The sequence below is a fragment of the Polyodon spathula genome, chromosome 27, assembly GCF_017654505.1.
Source record: "Polyodon spathula isolate WHYD16114869_AA chromosome 27, ASM1765450v1, whole genome shotgun sequence".
NCBI lineage: Eukaryota > Metazoa > Chordata > Actinopteri > Acipenseriformes > Polyodontidae > Polyodon > Polyodon spathula.
In genome coordinates this window covers 6,016,668-6,032,794 of record NC_054560.1, presented here as the reverse complement: position 1 = coordinate 6,032,794, position 16,127 = coordinate 6,016,668, and the positions used below count along the sequence as shown (strand labels likewise).

General features: G+C 49.5%; 1 protein-coding gene across 3 annotated transcripts in view; it reads right to left on the bottom strand.

Annotated features, from left to right (window-relative positions):
* The window catches only part of LOC121301491 (single-stranded DNA-binding protein 3-like), a 39,743-nt gene that overhangs the window by 4,385 nt on the left and 19,231 nt on the right, over window positions 1–16,127 (bottom strand). For 2 of the 3 annotated variants that reach the window (XM_041230950.1, XM_041230951.1), the window contains exons 5-10: window positions 8,060–8,149; window positions 2,085–2,168; window positions 991–1,050; window positions 690–756; window positions 219–289; window positions 31–98 (exon numbers count right to left, since the gene is read on the bottom strand). In XM_041230950.1, the coding sequence (XP_041086884.1) occupies window positions 31–98; window positions 219–289; window positions 690–756; window positions 991–1,050; window positions 2,085–2,168; window positions 8,060–8,149 (440 nt within the window). The remainder of the gene's footprint in view (window positions 1–30; window positions 99–218; window positions 290–689; window positions 757–990; window positions 1,051–2,084; window positions 2,169–8,059; window positions 8,150–16,127) is intronic. The other variant, XM_041230952.1, reaches the window with a different exon arrangement.

Genomic DNA, 16,127 nt, shown 5'->3' with positions numbered 1-16,127 from the left:
ATTCAACCCCCCCCCACCCCCGCTACTCACATGTTCATCCCAGGCATACCGGGGCCCCCTAGCGAGCTGGGTGGGGGTCTCATTCCTCCCCCATAGTTCTGCAGAGAGAACAAATATAAGAGTCAGGGACAGAGACAGTGACTGAGAGGGGGATGCTTGTTGGCACAGCCCGGGAGGAGGGGCAGCCCTGGCACTGGGGTCCACTCTTTGTGGCTCACCTGTGGCCCCATCCCTGCCATCCCCCGTGGGGGGTTCATTCTCTGCATCGGCCCGCCCATGTTCGGATGCCCTGGGAAAAAAGAGAGAGCGAGAGATTGAAAAAAAAGAATCACTCCGAGTGAAACCAGCAGTGTAAACTCACGCGGACTCAAAGGACTTCAGAAATACTGAAAGAATTTTCCCTGACACTTCAAATAAGAGGCCTGCAGCTTTCTAACCGTCAGTAAGACTGTTTTTTTTCTGGAACAGAATATAGTGGAGAAACACACTTTTTTAATTGATCAAGGATATCCCACTAGATTAAAAATACAAACACTTGTAAATACAAGCACGCACGCACAGTAATGCTTCCCAATGCCTTTCACATGGTTATACTCTGCATTGACCACAGTTTGTTTAATATACTTTACCATGCTTGCCTATTGCTCTATAGCTTTGGGGGTACCCCCCTCACCTGTCCTGAACCTCACCTTGTGGTCTCGTCGGGTCCAAGCTGTTGGGTAGGAGAGGCTGTGACCCCGGAACTCCACCTGGGGGCTGAGAGAGAGAGAGAGAGAGGAGAGAGGAGAGAGGAGAGAGGAGAGAGGAGAGAGAGAGAGAGAGAGAGAGAGAGAGGAGAGAGAGAGAGGAGAGAGGAGAGAGGAGAGAGGAGAGAGAGAGAGAGAGAGGAGAGAGGAGAGAGGAGAGAGGAGAGAGGAGCATTAACAATCCAACAGCCTTGTTGTCCTGCAGCCAGCGCTGGATAAATGCAGCATTAGAGATTTTCTTTACCTGATTCGGCATTCTGAGGGAGGGGCGTGGCCCGCCTGGGTACCGCGGAGACATGAAAGGCTGCAACGTGGAGAGAAAACAATGAAAAAATCAGCATCGTTTTCATGAAGAGGTGTCGGAAAAGAGAGAGAGAGAGAAGGGAGAGAGAGAGAGAGGAGGGGAGAGAGAGCTTCTTGTTTTTCTCCATCTCACTGCGAGCAAAAACAGTTTAAAGAGAGAAAAGTAAAAAGCTGAGAAAAAAAACAAGATCACGTTTGAAGAAAGTGTCGAGACCAGAGACCAGGAGAAAAAGTGCAAAAACAAATCGAGCAACTAAAATGAGTAGAACCTGGTAGAACTACAGTGTCTCACACACACACACACACACACACTAGTTTAACTGAAGTGAGTTTGTGGGGACACTCTCCAGGCCAGGAGGCAATGCAACATTAATATGACATCAACTGAGCTGGGGAATAAGCGAGCAATTTAAAGCCGTTGTGATGCACCTGTGCTTCTCTGGACTGGCCCTGCACGCTTCAATTATTCAGCACACAGCAAAGAGGCTAAGAAGCAGAATGAATCGATAGAGAGTTTTTCACGGGGGTGCACAGTTCAGGAAATGTTTGGTTATGGAACACAACACAGTACAGTGCAGCACAGAGCCCTCCACCCGAACTGCAGCATCAGACTTGAACGTTTCAGCTCTCTTCAATCACCGTGCATCATCCTAGTGCAGTTCTAATTAGAATAACGACGAGGGGCTGGACTGGGGCGTACACCTGCACTCGAAACGATTCTGGGAACAGGAATCCTGGGTTTCATTTAGACACATAACAAGCTGCAATCTTTCTCCTGGAAGCATCTTGTTATGAATCACACAGGTAGGCCATCAGGACCACCGCATGTCTCGTGTAATCAGTTCCAAATTCCAATTCCCTTTGAAAATCAGTTCCAAATTCCAATTCCCTTTGAAATGGATTCCAATTGGAATCGCCGGGGCCAAGCTGTGGGTGGAGCAGAGAATTGGAATTGAGAATCCACTGAAAGGAAGTGCTGGGCGGTACAGGGAGATCAGTGCCATCGTTCCACCCCTGCGCTCTGCTGAGCCTTACCTGGCTGTGTGGTCCCATCATGGGGTTGTTGGGGTTGTGTGGGGGTGGCGGTGCGTGGGGCGACGGCTGTGAACCAGGAGGCCCCTTTAAGAGAGAAGAAGGGGAGGGGTGGGGGGGGATGAGAACATATTTGTAAAAATGACAGTCAAACCTGCTGATAGAACAGCAGGCTGGGAGCAGGCAGCAGCGTGATATTTACACACAGGCAGACTGCTCCTGATGCACTGTGCTGTACTGTAGCAGCGTGATATTTACACACAGGCAGACTGCTCCTGATGCACTGTACTGTACTGTAGCAGCGTGATATTTACACACAGGCAGACTGCTCCTGATGCACTGTACTGTACTGTAGCAGCGTGATATTTACACACAGGCAGACTGCTCCTGATGCACTGTACTGTACTGTAGCAGCGTGATATTTACACACAGGCAGACTGCTCCTGATGCACTGTACTGTACTGTAGCAGCGTGATATTTACACACAGGCAGACTGCTCCTGATGCACTGTACTGTACTGTAGCAGCGTGATATTTACACACAGGCAGACTGCTCCTGATGCACTGTACTGTACTGTAGCAGCGTGATATTTACACACAGGCAGACTGCTCCTGATGCACTGTACTGTAGCGTGTAGCAGCGTGATATTTACACACAGGCAGACTGCTCCTGATGCACTGTACTGTACTGTAGCAGCGTGATATTTACACACAGGCAGACTGCTCCTGATGCACTGTGCTGTACTGTAGCAGCGTGATATTTACACACAGGCAGACTGCTCCTGATGCACTGTACTGTACTGTAGCAGCGTGATATTTACACACAGGCAGACTGCTCCTGATGCACTGTACTGTACTGTAGCAGCGTGATATTTACACACAGGCAGACTGCTCCTGATGCACTGTACTGTACTGTAGCAGCGTGATATTTACACACAGGCAGACTGCTCCTGATGCACTGTACTGTACTGTAGCAGCGTGATATTTACACACAGGCAGACTGCTCCTGATGCACTGTACTGTACTGTAGCAGCGTGATATTTACACACAGGCAGACTGCTCCTGATGCACTGTACTGTACTGTAGCAGCGTGATATTTACACACAGGCAGACTGCTCCTGATGCACTGTACTGTACTGTAGCAGCGTGATATTTACACACAGGCAGACTGCTCCTGATGCACTGTACTGTACTGTAGCAGCGTGATATTTACACACAGGCAGACTGCTCCTGATGCACTGTACTGTACTGTAGCAGCGTGATATTTACACACAGGCAGACTGCTCCTGATGCACTGTACTGTACTGTAGCAGCGTGATATTTACACACAGGCAGACTGCTCCTGATGCACTGTACTGTACTGTAGCAGCGTGATATTTACACACAGGCAGACTGCTCCTGATGTACTGTAGCAGCGTGATATTTACACACAGGCAGACTGCTCCTGATGCACTGTACTGTTGTAGCAGCGTGATATTTACACACAGGCAGACTGCTCCTGATGCACTGTACTGTACTGTAGCAGCGTGATATTTACACACAGGCAGACTGCTCCTGATGCACTGTACTGTACTGTAGCAGCGTGATATTTACACACAGGCAGACTGCTCCTGATGCACTGTACTGTACTGTAGCAGCGTGATATTTACACACAGGCAGACTGCTCCTGATGCACTGTACTGTACTGTAGCAGCGTGATATTTACACACAGGCAGACTGCTCCTGATGCACTGTACTGTACTGTAGCAGCGTGATATTTACACACAGGCAGACTGCTCCTGATGCACTGTACTGTACTGTAGCAGCGTGATATTTACACACAGGCAGACTGCTCCTGATGCACTGTACTGTAGCAGCGTGATATTTACACACAGGCAGACTGCTCCTGATGCACTGTACTGTACTGTAGCAGCGTGATATTTACACACAGGCAGACTGCTCCTGATGCACTGTACTGTACTGTAGCAGCGTGATATTTACACACAGGCAGACTGCTCCTGATGCACTGTACTGTACTGTAGCAGCGTGATATTTACACACAGGCAGACTGCTCCTGATGCACTGTACTGTACTGTAGCAGCGTGATATTTACACACAGGCAGACTGCTCCTGATGCACTGTACTGTACTGTAGCAGCGTGATATTTACACACAGGCAGACTGCTCCTGATGCACTGTACTGTACTGTAGCAGCGTGATATTTACACACAGGCAGACTGCTCCTGATGCACTGTACTGTACTGTAGCAGCGTGATATTTACACACAGGCAGACTGCTCCTGATGCACTGTACTGTACTGTAGCAGCGTGATATTTACACACAGGCAGACTGCTCCTGATGCACTGTACTGTACTGTAGCAGCGTGATATTTACACACAGGCAGACTGCTCCTGATGCACTGTACTGTACTGTAGCAGCGTGATATTTACACACAGGCAGACTGCTCCTGATGCACTGTACTGTACTGTAGCAGCGTGATATTTACACACAGGCAGACTGCTCCTGATGCACTGTACTGTACTATAGCAGCGTGATATTTACACACAGGCAGACTGCTCCTGATGCACTGTACTGTACTGTAGCAGCGTGATATTTACACACAGGCAGACTGCTCCTGATGCACTGTACTGTACTGTAGCAGCGTGATATTTACACACAGGCAGACTGCTCCTGATGCACTGTACTGTACTGTAGCAGCGTGATATTCACACACAGGCAGACTGCTCCTGATGCACTGTACTGTACTGTAGCAGCGTGATATTTACACACAGGCAGACTGCTCCTGATGCACTGTACTGTACTGTAGCAGCGTGATATTTACACACAGGCAGACTGCTCCTGATGCACTGTACTGTACTGTAGCAGCGTGATATTTACACACAGGCAGACTGCTCCTGATGCACTGTACTGTACTGTAGCAGCGTGATATTTACACACAGGCAGACTGCTCCTGATGCACTGTACTGTACTGTAGCAGCGTGATATTTACACACAGGCAGACTGCTCCTGATGCACTGTACTGTACTGTAGCAGCGTGATATTTACACACAGGCAGACTGCTCCTGATGCACTGTACTGTACTGTAGCAGCGTGATATTTACACACAGGCAGACTGCTCCTGATGCACTGTACTGTACTGTAGCAGCGTGATATTTACACACAGGCAGACTGCTCCTGATGCACTGTACTGTACTGTAGCAGCGTGATATTTACACACAGGCAGACTGCTCCTGATGCACTGTACTGTACTGTAGCAGCGTGATATTTACACACAGGCAGACTGCTCCTGATGCACTGTACTGTACTATAGCAGCGTGATATTCACACACAGGCAGACTGCTCCTGATGCACTGTACTGTACTGTAGCAGCGTGATATTTACACACAGGCAGACTGCTCCTGATGCACTGTACTGTACTGTAGCAGCGTGATATTTACACACAGGCAGACTGCTCCTGATGCACTGTGCTGTACTGTAGCAGCGTGATATTTACACACAGGCAGACTGCTCCTGATGCACTGTACTGTACTGTAGCAGCGTGATATTTACACACAGGCAGACTGCTCCTGATGCACTGTACTGTACTGTAGCAGCGTGATATTTACACACAGGCAGACTGCTCCTGATGCACTGTGCTGTACTGTAGCAGCGTGATATTTACACACAGGCAGACTGCTCCTGATGCACTGTACTGTACTGTAGCAGCGTGATATTTACACACAGGCAGACTGCTCCTGATGCACTGTACTGTACTGTAGCAGCGTGATATTTACACACAGGCAGACTGCTCCTGATGCACTGTACTGTACTGTAGTGCACAGTGCTGTGTTTGAGAGACGTGTTTCACAGCAATCTGCACAGTGATAGTGTGCAGCAGTATTGCTGACCTTCCACCTGCAAACAGACCGGTCTGTCTGGAGAATGAGAGGCGAGCAACACAGCGGGCTTGCACACACACAGAGACACTCTGAGGGACTGGTTTTAGAGGCACGACTCGCACACGGCAGCTTTTAGCATTTTATTACCATCTTTCTTAACTAGTTTGATTTCCTGTAATCGCAACTTGAAAATGAAGCTCTGGGTAAAACCACACTGTGTGAAATAAGACTAGTCTGTGCACCAAGGAGTTCTCATTAAAAACAAACAAACACAAGACACTGCCTCTGCAAGTCGTTGAGACACAAAGCAAAAAACAAGCAGCTCAGAGGTGATAAACAGACAGCTTCTGAATCGCAAGGATTTTCTTTGGAGATCAACAGTGCTGACTGCCTTATTTAATAAATAAATACATTAAACCAATTTCCTTGAGTGTGCAGCAAAATATTGTAGAGGCGAGTCTACGACCCCCCCCCCCCCCCCCCCCCCCCCCCCCCCAGCAGAGACCTAATAAGAGCCGCACTGCTGGGATATTACCGACTCAATGGGGCCAATAATCGGCTCGCAACCTGCTGTGGATATTGTAGCCCGTCCTCTAAACATTTATTACAGCGCAAGTTAATAATATTACCATCCTCTAACTTTCCACCCATTAAATAATCCCTCCGCCTGCACCCAGAATGAAAAGCGTGCAGTGTTTAAGTCTGACTGTAGCCCTGGAGAAGCGCCCACAGTCACAGGATCCACGATAAAGCGGCGGCCGGTAAACGAAGCAATGATCTATCACTTCCTAGGATAGGGAATAACCCGTGGTCTCCCCCCTCCCCTCCCCTCCCCTCCAGACAGTCCTCTGGAGAGCCAGCAGGCACACCGAGGCTTGCAGACAGTACCGGGTTTCTATCACAAGGTGGTGCTGCCTCACTGCTAATCAGGAGCCAGGACAAAAATGAAATTCTAAATAAAAAATGTTGTTTTAAAAAGAAAAATAATTTGATTTATTGATTGTTAAAGCATATCCATTTCAAATAATAAATACTTCTTTTTAATTACTTGTGACAAGTCATGTCTTTATGTTTTGTTGTACACACATCACATTCTTGGCTCCAGCCCTTTGCAAAATAAATAAATAAATAAATAAATAAACAAAACAGATGCTCCAAACTGCCATTTAAAATGCAATACAAAAAAACCACATCATCAACAATTATTAAAAATACAGATTTCATTTTTACTTCAACATGACTGAATGTGCAGAACCCTGCATATTTCTTTAATGAATCTAGACTGCTAACAAAAACAAATGTAGCGAAAATGTGCAAGTGAGTGAGTGAGTGAGTGAGCAAGTATCCCTTTCACAAGGAGTCCCAGAGGAGTTCAGTGAGCTCAGCAGCCTGTCTGCACAATCCCAGCCATGTGTGAGCTGAAACAACACTTCCTGAACCCTGACAGGCCCCTTCCACACTCTCTCACTCCTGATCACACACAGGCTCGGCCCCAGACAGACCTACTGCTTCAAAACACAGCCACAAACACCAGTGAACAGTGAAGCCTGGACCATCCTCACCCCCCCCCCCCCCCCCCCTTTCAATACTATCGTGTCCAGTACTGGGTGCTGCCTCCGGGAACAGTTTCTCCAAACATCCCAGCATTGATCACAAGCAATGGGCTGCCTGCACGATGCACAAAAACCTAACGAAATATCCATGCTTTATTACTGTAATGAAGAAAGTTAAACAAATGCAGTGTGGCCCCCAGGCCCCCAGTCTGAAAGCCACCGGACCACGTGGCTGCAAGACCAGCGCACCAGACGACCCTGGTGCCAAAACCGCTCGGCTCCGCCACTGACCCCCTCCGCGACCCCAGTGGCCACCATGCCTGACCTCCTGACCCTGCGAGGTCAGCTCTCAGACATGACATTACACAGGAGGTGTGCAGCCGCCATCCCATCAGGAACCTCCCCCCCCCAAAAAAAAAAAAAAAAAAAAAAAAAACCTGCAAGGGAAAGCAAGCCAAAATCATTGGAACCTTCAGGATTAGGGAATTGTAAAATACCTCTTATTTGGATAAAACAGCGAGGTGGGGTGTCTGGAAAAGGGCTACCTACCTGAAAGAAGCCGGGGGGCATGGGACCACCTGGCATGCCATCGTTGGGGGGCATGTTGCCCATCACGGGGCTGGGTGCAGCAGCTGCACTCTGCAAGACACAGAGAGAAAGAGAGAGACTTGTTAGCACAGAGAGGGCTGGCTGATAAAGAATAGGGGCCGAGGAGGGGAGGCAGGGTGACACTGTGGACCTTCTTCAGCATGCGTCACCACCGCTGCTTCATACACCCCGTAAACACCTCAACTGAGCCCAGAGAGATGAGCTCTGCCTTGTGAGTCTGTTTCAGTATGTTGCTAAAGAAAAACACAGGCCACTGTCTGAGCAACGAACGATGGAGGAGGATTTTCCAGCAGATATATTCGAACCTCAATATACAGGTCAGGAGACAGGGGTGGAAAGACGACTCATTGCATAGCAGGGTAACCCAGTCCAGGTTTTACTACGAGCCTGATCAGCCCCCAGTGTACAGGTAACAAGCTCAGGTGTGTTCTATTACACTCACAGCAAAAGGGGATTGTGTTTGTAGCACCAGCTCCTTTTCCATGGCGTTTTCGGCTCAATGACGCCAGCCTCCTACACACTTGCACACAGCTGTACAGGCAGCGTTCAATCTGCTGTTCCAGCCGCCCCCTCCCTGTCTTCCTTTCTCTCTGGCTGTTCTGCAGCACCCTGGAAAGTGGATTTCACAGCAGGCCGTCCGCAACCCTAACAGATTCGTCTGCTAGTCCCGGTAATCTGATCCAGAACACAGCCGCTATACAAACAGCACCGCTGACCTCTGACCCCTGACCCCGCGGGGGCTTACGCACCGTCAAGCCTTTTACCACATTAACCCTTCAATGACTGAACTGCTCTCCCCGCCTCCCATTCCAGCCTCTTCACTTGTGTGTTTGTTTTGTTGCAGAATTAGTATGATGCAGTGGCTAGGTCTTCCACGCATGGAAATAAGCCTCCTATTGCAGAGCAGATTCACCAGCTCCAGGTTTTAATACATGCTTGATTAGCCCCAGTGTAGCGCTAACAAGCTCAGGTGAAACCAGGAATGGAACAAAACTGCTGTGCAACGGGAGTCCTCTTTCCATCCCTGTACAACATCACAGAAACGCTTTAAAAAGAGGGGATTTCAACAAACTACAGTTAAATGATGGAATTCCACTAGTCAAACTGTTTTCTGTACCCCACCTTCTCCCCTTCAACATCCTGTGCTTTTCCTATAATAAAAAGACCCTCCCACTGCTCTGTTATATCTTGGTTCTTGCGTGATTAGAAATGGAAAAGGCATCCCAGTCCGGGAGACTGAGAACCGGGTAGAAGTGTTGGGGGGGTGGGCTGAGCACAAAGCCCAGGCAAGCAGGCTCCTCTCAACACAGTCAGGTAAGCAGGCCCCATTCGCAGCGTTGCCATGGAAACCCAGACCTCAGCTCCCTCTCCAGTGCCCATTAAAACCCTCAGGCCGTCAATCATGTGCTGCCCTCGCAGGAAGCCACATGAGTGAGAGAGTGCAGAGAGAGGCCCGCGGCTTCGCTGATTAACCCCATCGAGAGCCCCGGCATCAACCACAGACCGGACTCACTGTTAGTGGACTGATACCAGGACTAGGAATTATTCGATTACTTATTACTATTCATTGGAATATTTTATTAATACTTTTTATACCTTCCTGTTGCAAGTGGTAGTAGGAATCTGTAAGAAACCCCAGTGCAGGGGAAACTGTCTCAGATTCCGCTCGGATTACCTCATACAGAAACCAAAACCACCAACCACACACAGAGGAACACTGACACACCGAGCATAACAGAATGAGAAACAGTGCACGCTTTGCAGTAGAATCACAGCCACTGTTCTACCTAGAGCAGAAAGCATGAGCGCCTGCTGTGGAATACGCAGAAACCAGAGCTTTGCACTACCGCGCGCTCTCACGAGGCAACGATCCTCTGGCAGGAAGGCCGCTAGAACTCGAACAGCCCTACAGCTCGCACTACAGCATCGCTGCCTGCCTGTCATGTTTAACCAGGACCCCGTGCCAACTGCTCCAATATTTGTGTCACTGAAGCAGACTCTGTAAAGATTAGCTGGAGAGCTGGGAAGCAGTAATCAAGGCTGCTGGCTGACAGATGCACCTTTTAATCAATCAGAACGGGGCTCTGCGGGAGCAAGCTGTAGAACGCAGGGAACCCCTCCAGTCGCAGCGTTTTGTTTTCCCAACAGCTGTTGCATCAATCAGGTAAATTAATTACCAGTAAACAGATCTGCCGGGAAAGCCCTCCGCGCCCCGCGTCAGGGCTGAGCTCCGGGCACTGTGCCCACCTCAAGCCCGGGGAACTGGGGGAAAACTGCAGGGCTGGGTGGGCGGGGGGTGTGGAGCTCCACAGCACTTCAGGAGACTCAACTTCTCCCTGCCTCCCTCACCCCCCTAAGAGAAAGGGTGCTCCCTCCAATCCAGGGCAGGCTTGAGGCACAGAGACTGAACTGCTCCCTCCCTCCATCCCTCACCCCCCTAAGAGAAAGGGTGCTCCCTCCAATCCAGGGCAGGCTTGAGGCACAGAGACTGAGCTCTCGGGGGCTCCCCTCCCTCCCTCCCTCCCTCACCCCCCCTAAGAGAAAGGGTGCTCCCTCCAATCCAGGGCAGGCTTGAGGCACAGAGACTGAACTGCTCCCTGCCTCCCTCACCCCCCTAAGAGAAAGGGTGCTTCCTCCAATCCAGGGTAGGCTTGAGGCACAGAGACTGAACTGTCCCTCTCTCTCTCTCTCTCTCGCTCTCTCTAGGAAAGCTCACATTTATTTCCGGGTCTGCCTTATTCTTTCCTTTTTCTCTCTCAAGTCTGATCTAAGGTTTTCCCATCTATATTTACACTTCCTCTATGTGCTGTTAATGTCCAACAGATACAGTAGAGAACGTTCCTCTGGGTGAGTGGCTGTTAATGTCCCACAGACTGAGCGCAGACTCTTCTGAGAATTGTAACGGGACGCAACTTGACTCGGAGTGCGTAACCGGCCCTTAGTCCCCCTCCTCCTCCTCCTCCTCCTCCTCCTCCTCCTCCTCCTCCTCCCTCCCCCCAAACCCATCTCTAACCCCTCAGTGACTCCGAGGAATCAAAGCCAGGTCAGACTCGAGCTCATTAAACTCATCAGCCGCCCGCGGGACAGGGTCCTTGTTAAAGCCGCCCACCTCGCTATCGAAACAAGAGCGAGACGAGGACACGGCCGGCACGCGCTCACGGCTAAGTGAAGACAATTAATGCCGTTAATTAGCAAGGCATACTAAACAGAAAAGAAATACTGTGTAGCGTCTCGCTAAAGGGAACACCCCCGGGCTTGTGATGGGAATGACCGCTGCACTGTCCCCTTATTGGGTAAAGGGTCTTGAGGAAAATCGTGTCTAGCCAATCAAAACGCTGCATTTCCATAAAAAAACCCAAAGGTGTACACAAGACAGACACACGCTTACCCTAAAAGCAAAGGCAGCGATATTTTCATTTTTGATTCAGGTCCCCAGCATTCCCGGTGCCTGGCTGCAAAAAAGCACGCCATTGCCCGAATGCAGACATGAGAGGGCTCATTTTAATGAGATTGGGTTCTCAAGCACTTAGAGACCGAGTCACAGCCCAGCCACACCAGAGAAACCTGCAGCCTCTCTCCCAGTAATACAGCAGAGAATCAGCAGCAGTGACTCACAGTGGACAGGGTTTATTAATAATCTGGGCTGAGGATGGCAGTTTTAGGGGGGGCGGGTTCTGGTGGATAAATGTTCTGTCTTAATGCACACGCTAATCACCTAGGAGACCCGGGTTCAAAGAGAGCTTCAGGCTCCACTGCACTGAGAGATGCTGTTTTTGCCATCCCTGCTGTACCAGATCTGAGCACTGCATGCAAGGGACCTTGTTTCTATAGAACTTGTTTTTGCATCGTTTGTAGCTAAACTGAAAACAGCACAGAATCTGACACAACATTCGTGCTGGCACGTACAGCCCCGTACAGAATTCTGATTCATTCAGTGATTGTATACGTTACCATAGGCACAGGGCTGCACAGGGAATGCATGCATGAAACATCACACACATGGAACAGACTCAACCCTACTCAAAACGCAGGAGGACTCCTCAGACTCGCTTCACTTAAGAGAAGAAAATATTTTCAAGAACAGCACTTATAAAATAAAAATACTTACACAAAAAAGATCTGGAATGCTGGAAGGACATGCATTCTGTAAAGCAGGAGTGGAAAACAGACTCCTGTTGCATAGCAGTGTTTCACTCATTCCAGGTTTTACTAGGAGCTTGATTAGCTACAGTGTATAGGTACCACGCTCAGGTGTGTCTTATTAGACTAAAACCAGCAATGGATCAAAACTGCTATGCAAAGGGAGTCTTAATTGTTGCGGGTGCATGGGCAGCGACAAAACACTCCGATCCACGGGAAGTCTTTATTCAAATTCAGATTTATTGATATTCGAGGTGTGTGTCGACGATGCAATAAAGAATGGCTCCCCCGCACTGCCCCTCCCTCCCGCTCGTTATGCATGTTTCCAATCTTCCAAACCCGACTCAGCGCCTCGCTTGTAGTGGAGGGGGGGGGGGCTCCCCATCTCTTATTTTGCGCAAGTGGGGGGGCTCCCCATCTCTTATTTTGCGCAAGTGGTTTTCATTTTATTTATTTTTTTAAACAAGGGCAGAGTAGACAGGAAATAAATTGCAGAAGGCATGTAGAGCTCAAGAGAGGGGAGGGGTCAACGACACTGGCTGCAGTCAGATCCCATTAAAGAGCATTCCCTCGGAGCTCTGCGGGGGAGAGAGAGAGAGAGAGAGAAAGGAGAGGAGAAAGACAGAAAGACAAACAGAGAGAGAGAGAGGAGAGAGACAAAGGGAGTATAAGAGGCCAGTGTAGCAGGAAGGCAGGGATTTCTCTGTCTCAGCCTTGGGAAATGAATGCATTTCCGTCACTCTCATCCCTTTTAACACTTAATTAATCTTGGGCACTGGCTGGGTGCAGCGGGGCTGTGGAGTGGAGTGGAGTATCCTGTGCTGGGACCCAGGAGAGCAAGGTGGGGGGGCGGGGGGCGGGCAAAGACCTGCCGACACAAACCTGGAGTCTGCAGGGTCCTAGCGCCTCCTCACAGACAATTACACTTCTGATTAATTCTACTGTTTAAAGTGACGAACAGAAACCCCTGAAGCACCCATGCTGAGTATTTGTGCTGGACTCCGCTCTCAGGCTCACCACCTCTCAGTGTACAGTGGAGAGCGAGCAGAGAGAGGGGCTCCGTTTACTACACAGTACAGCAGGTGTGTGTACCGGCCCAGTGGATCCCTTCTGCACTCGGCATGAGGAGGAGGGTCCGTTTCCAACAGAGCCCTAGACCGGCCCCTTCAGAACCGTTTAATGGATTCATTTAATGTCTGGAGTTAATAATAATAATAATAATAATAATAATAATAATAATAAATGTTTTCAATGCTGTTGGCGGTTCAGCACACAGGGATGTCTCGGGTGGGGCTAGCCCTGCTAGAGGTTAGGGGTTGGGGAGGGGGGGCCAGCATTGTATTTATCAGGGGCTGATCACTGTGGGACAGCCCAGCTGAACTTACTTTGCAGACCGGTACAGAATCCCTCCCAAGACAATGGAAGATCTGTGGTGGCAGCCAAAAGAAACACAGCCTGGGGCAAAAGCATAGAGGAGGCAGGCAGGCAGGGAGGGAGGGAGGGAGCCCCACAAACACACAACGGCAGCCTTAACCACATCCCTGCCAGCCCTAACACAACTCGCAGCCACGTAAACAAATCCTTTAAACCGGCTGTGTGATCCCGTGGCTCCTCTTCCAAGCCATTCCACTGCCAGCAGGGTCACCCAAGAGAGACAAAAGGGTGCTTAACCCATCCAGAACTTCAAAAACACTGCAGGTCAAACCATGAAGAAACCAAGTCAAGCAGACAACCGTTCAGTGACTTCATACTGAAAGCCTTTGTATCGGCCCAGAGCCCTTCCACACCAGAACCTCTCATTTCATCACAACCTTGAACACTACGGCCCTATGAAAGGGTTAAATGAACACAGAGGTGGGGGGGGGGGGGGTGGTGAACGATGCACCCCCTGCTCCAGAAAGCGTTCCTCTGCCTGCCCCCTCTCCGCACCCCAGCAGTCACAGGGTCCTGCTTTTTTGAAAACTTCTGGTTTTGATTTAGTACCGCCCCGTCCCCTTTAGTGAAATTCCGGCGGCCCCAGACCCCCCCCCCCAACACACACAAGCCCGGGAGTGCACTGCAGCAGCTACCAAGAGAGACACCAAGAAAACAGCTGGACTGATTTCACTTTGTATTCTCTGCTTTAACTTGCTTTTAAGTCGAGGGACAGCAATAAGACTCCCCTTGCGTAGCAGGGCCTCCCACTCCAGGTGTTAGTACGAGCTTGATCAGCCACAGTGGGCAGAGATAACAAGCACAGTAAACTCCCAGTAAAACCAGGACTGGTTCAAACTGCTGCAAAATGTGATTCTTACTGCCATCCTTGCTGTTATATCAGCTCTGAACTGGTTAACACCCCCACAGTACGCAAGATGTTAATCCCAACGGGCCGAGGGCAGACCGATTCCAGGTCCATGGTTTTAAAAGAATATCAGTAGAGTGCGAGGATGCAAACAGAGAGGTGAGCTTCCGAGTGACCCTGAACAGGCAGGTGCTAAGACCCTGCGGACCCTGCGGACCCTGCGGACCCCCCCCCTGTTTGTACCATTGCAGCCCAGGGGTCCTGTGGGAGGAGTGGGGTCGCCACCCCCCCACCCGCCAATCAGGACGAGCTGGGCTCTGTCTCAGAGAAGCTGTTGTCATGGAGACGTGTCGGGTCAACACGCTGTCCCCCAGGCAGAGAGGGAGAGGAGATAGAGAGAGGTGCCCTACTTTAACAAGCTATTCTGATAAAATTAACTAATTAAAATGAATCAAGAACACCAATGGGAGTGGCACAATGCAAGCCTGCTGAGGATACAGAACAAGTGAGAGACGAGCTAGACTTGAACGAAAATACTATTAATACTAATAATAATACTAATACTAATAATAATAATAATAATAATAATAATAATAATAATAATAATAATAATAATAATAAGCCTAACTGGGATCTGTAAAAAAATTAATGAAATATTAATACATTAGTACACGAATAAATGAAAGACTTCTTTAAATTTGCCTAAAATGTCACCATGTTTCTTTCTATGGATCTTGGGATCGAGTTTGTAAAAAAATATGGATGAGAAATGAAAACAGACAAGTCTATTCCAGGATGGCCCAACCCACACAAAGACAATAACCATATAAAGACGATGTAAAGAACAGAGCCAGTCCTGTGCAGAGATCAGACTCCACGTCACACTCGCATCTATTAGAACAACTATGCCTACTCGTGTGAGCCCACCATGGGCATCTCTGAATCTGCAGCACTGCTGGGAGTGACTGGCACACGGGGGCACAGCGCTGTGTGAAGTTCGCAGGCTCCCGTACAGGAGAGCAGCCAGCGTACAAGACTTGTGACGACACGCAGCTCACAATGTGAAACTGGCTGCGCTGTAACGATGCGCTGCAAGGGCCAATAAGCGGGCACAACTTAAACAGGAATCCGAGTGGCTGAGAGGACAGCTGGCAGGGAGAGGGTTAACATGCCCAGGTCGACTTTCCTGCCCCCCACCCCCACCCCCAGGGGACAGGAAGTCGGAGGATATCCTGCTGGAAGGGGCTCCGATTTTGGAGCTGGGAGTGAGGGAGAGACATGGAGAGGGTTACAGGAAGGGGGAGGGGGGGCTCCCTTTTCATTAAAACCAGAGGGGAACGAACCTTCCTAAATAAACCCACATCATAAGGGATCAGGTAAATACTCCTGCATTGAAGGTTTTCTTTTAAAACGCTTGTCGTGTTTGAAACACTTTCATGGAATCCCCTCTACATGGCGGGCCGGTGCTGGGGTGCTAGCGTCTCGTTAGCAGGCTCCCACAGGGTTTATTAATATGAGTAACTGAGTGGCAGACAGAGGAGTGACAGGATTGCTCTCATTCAAATCCACAGCTTCAAACCCCAAAGC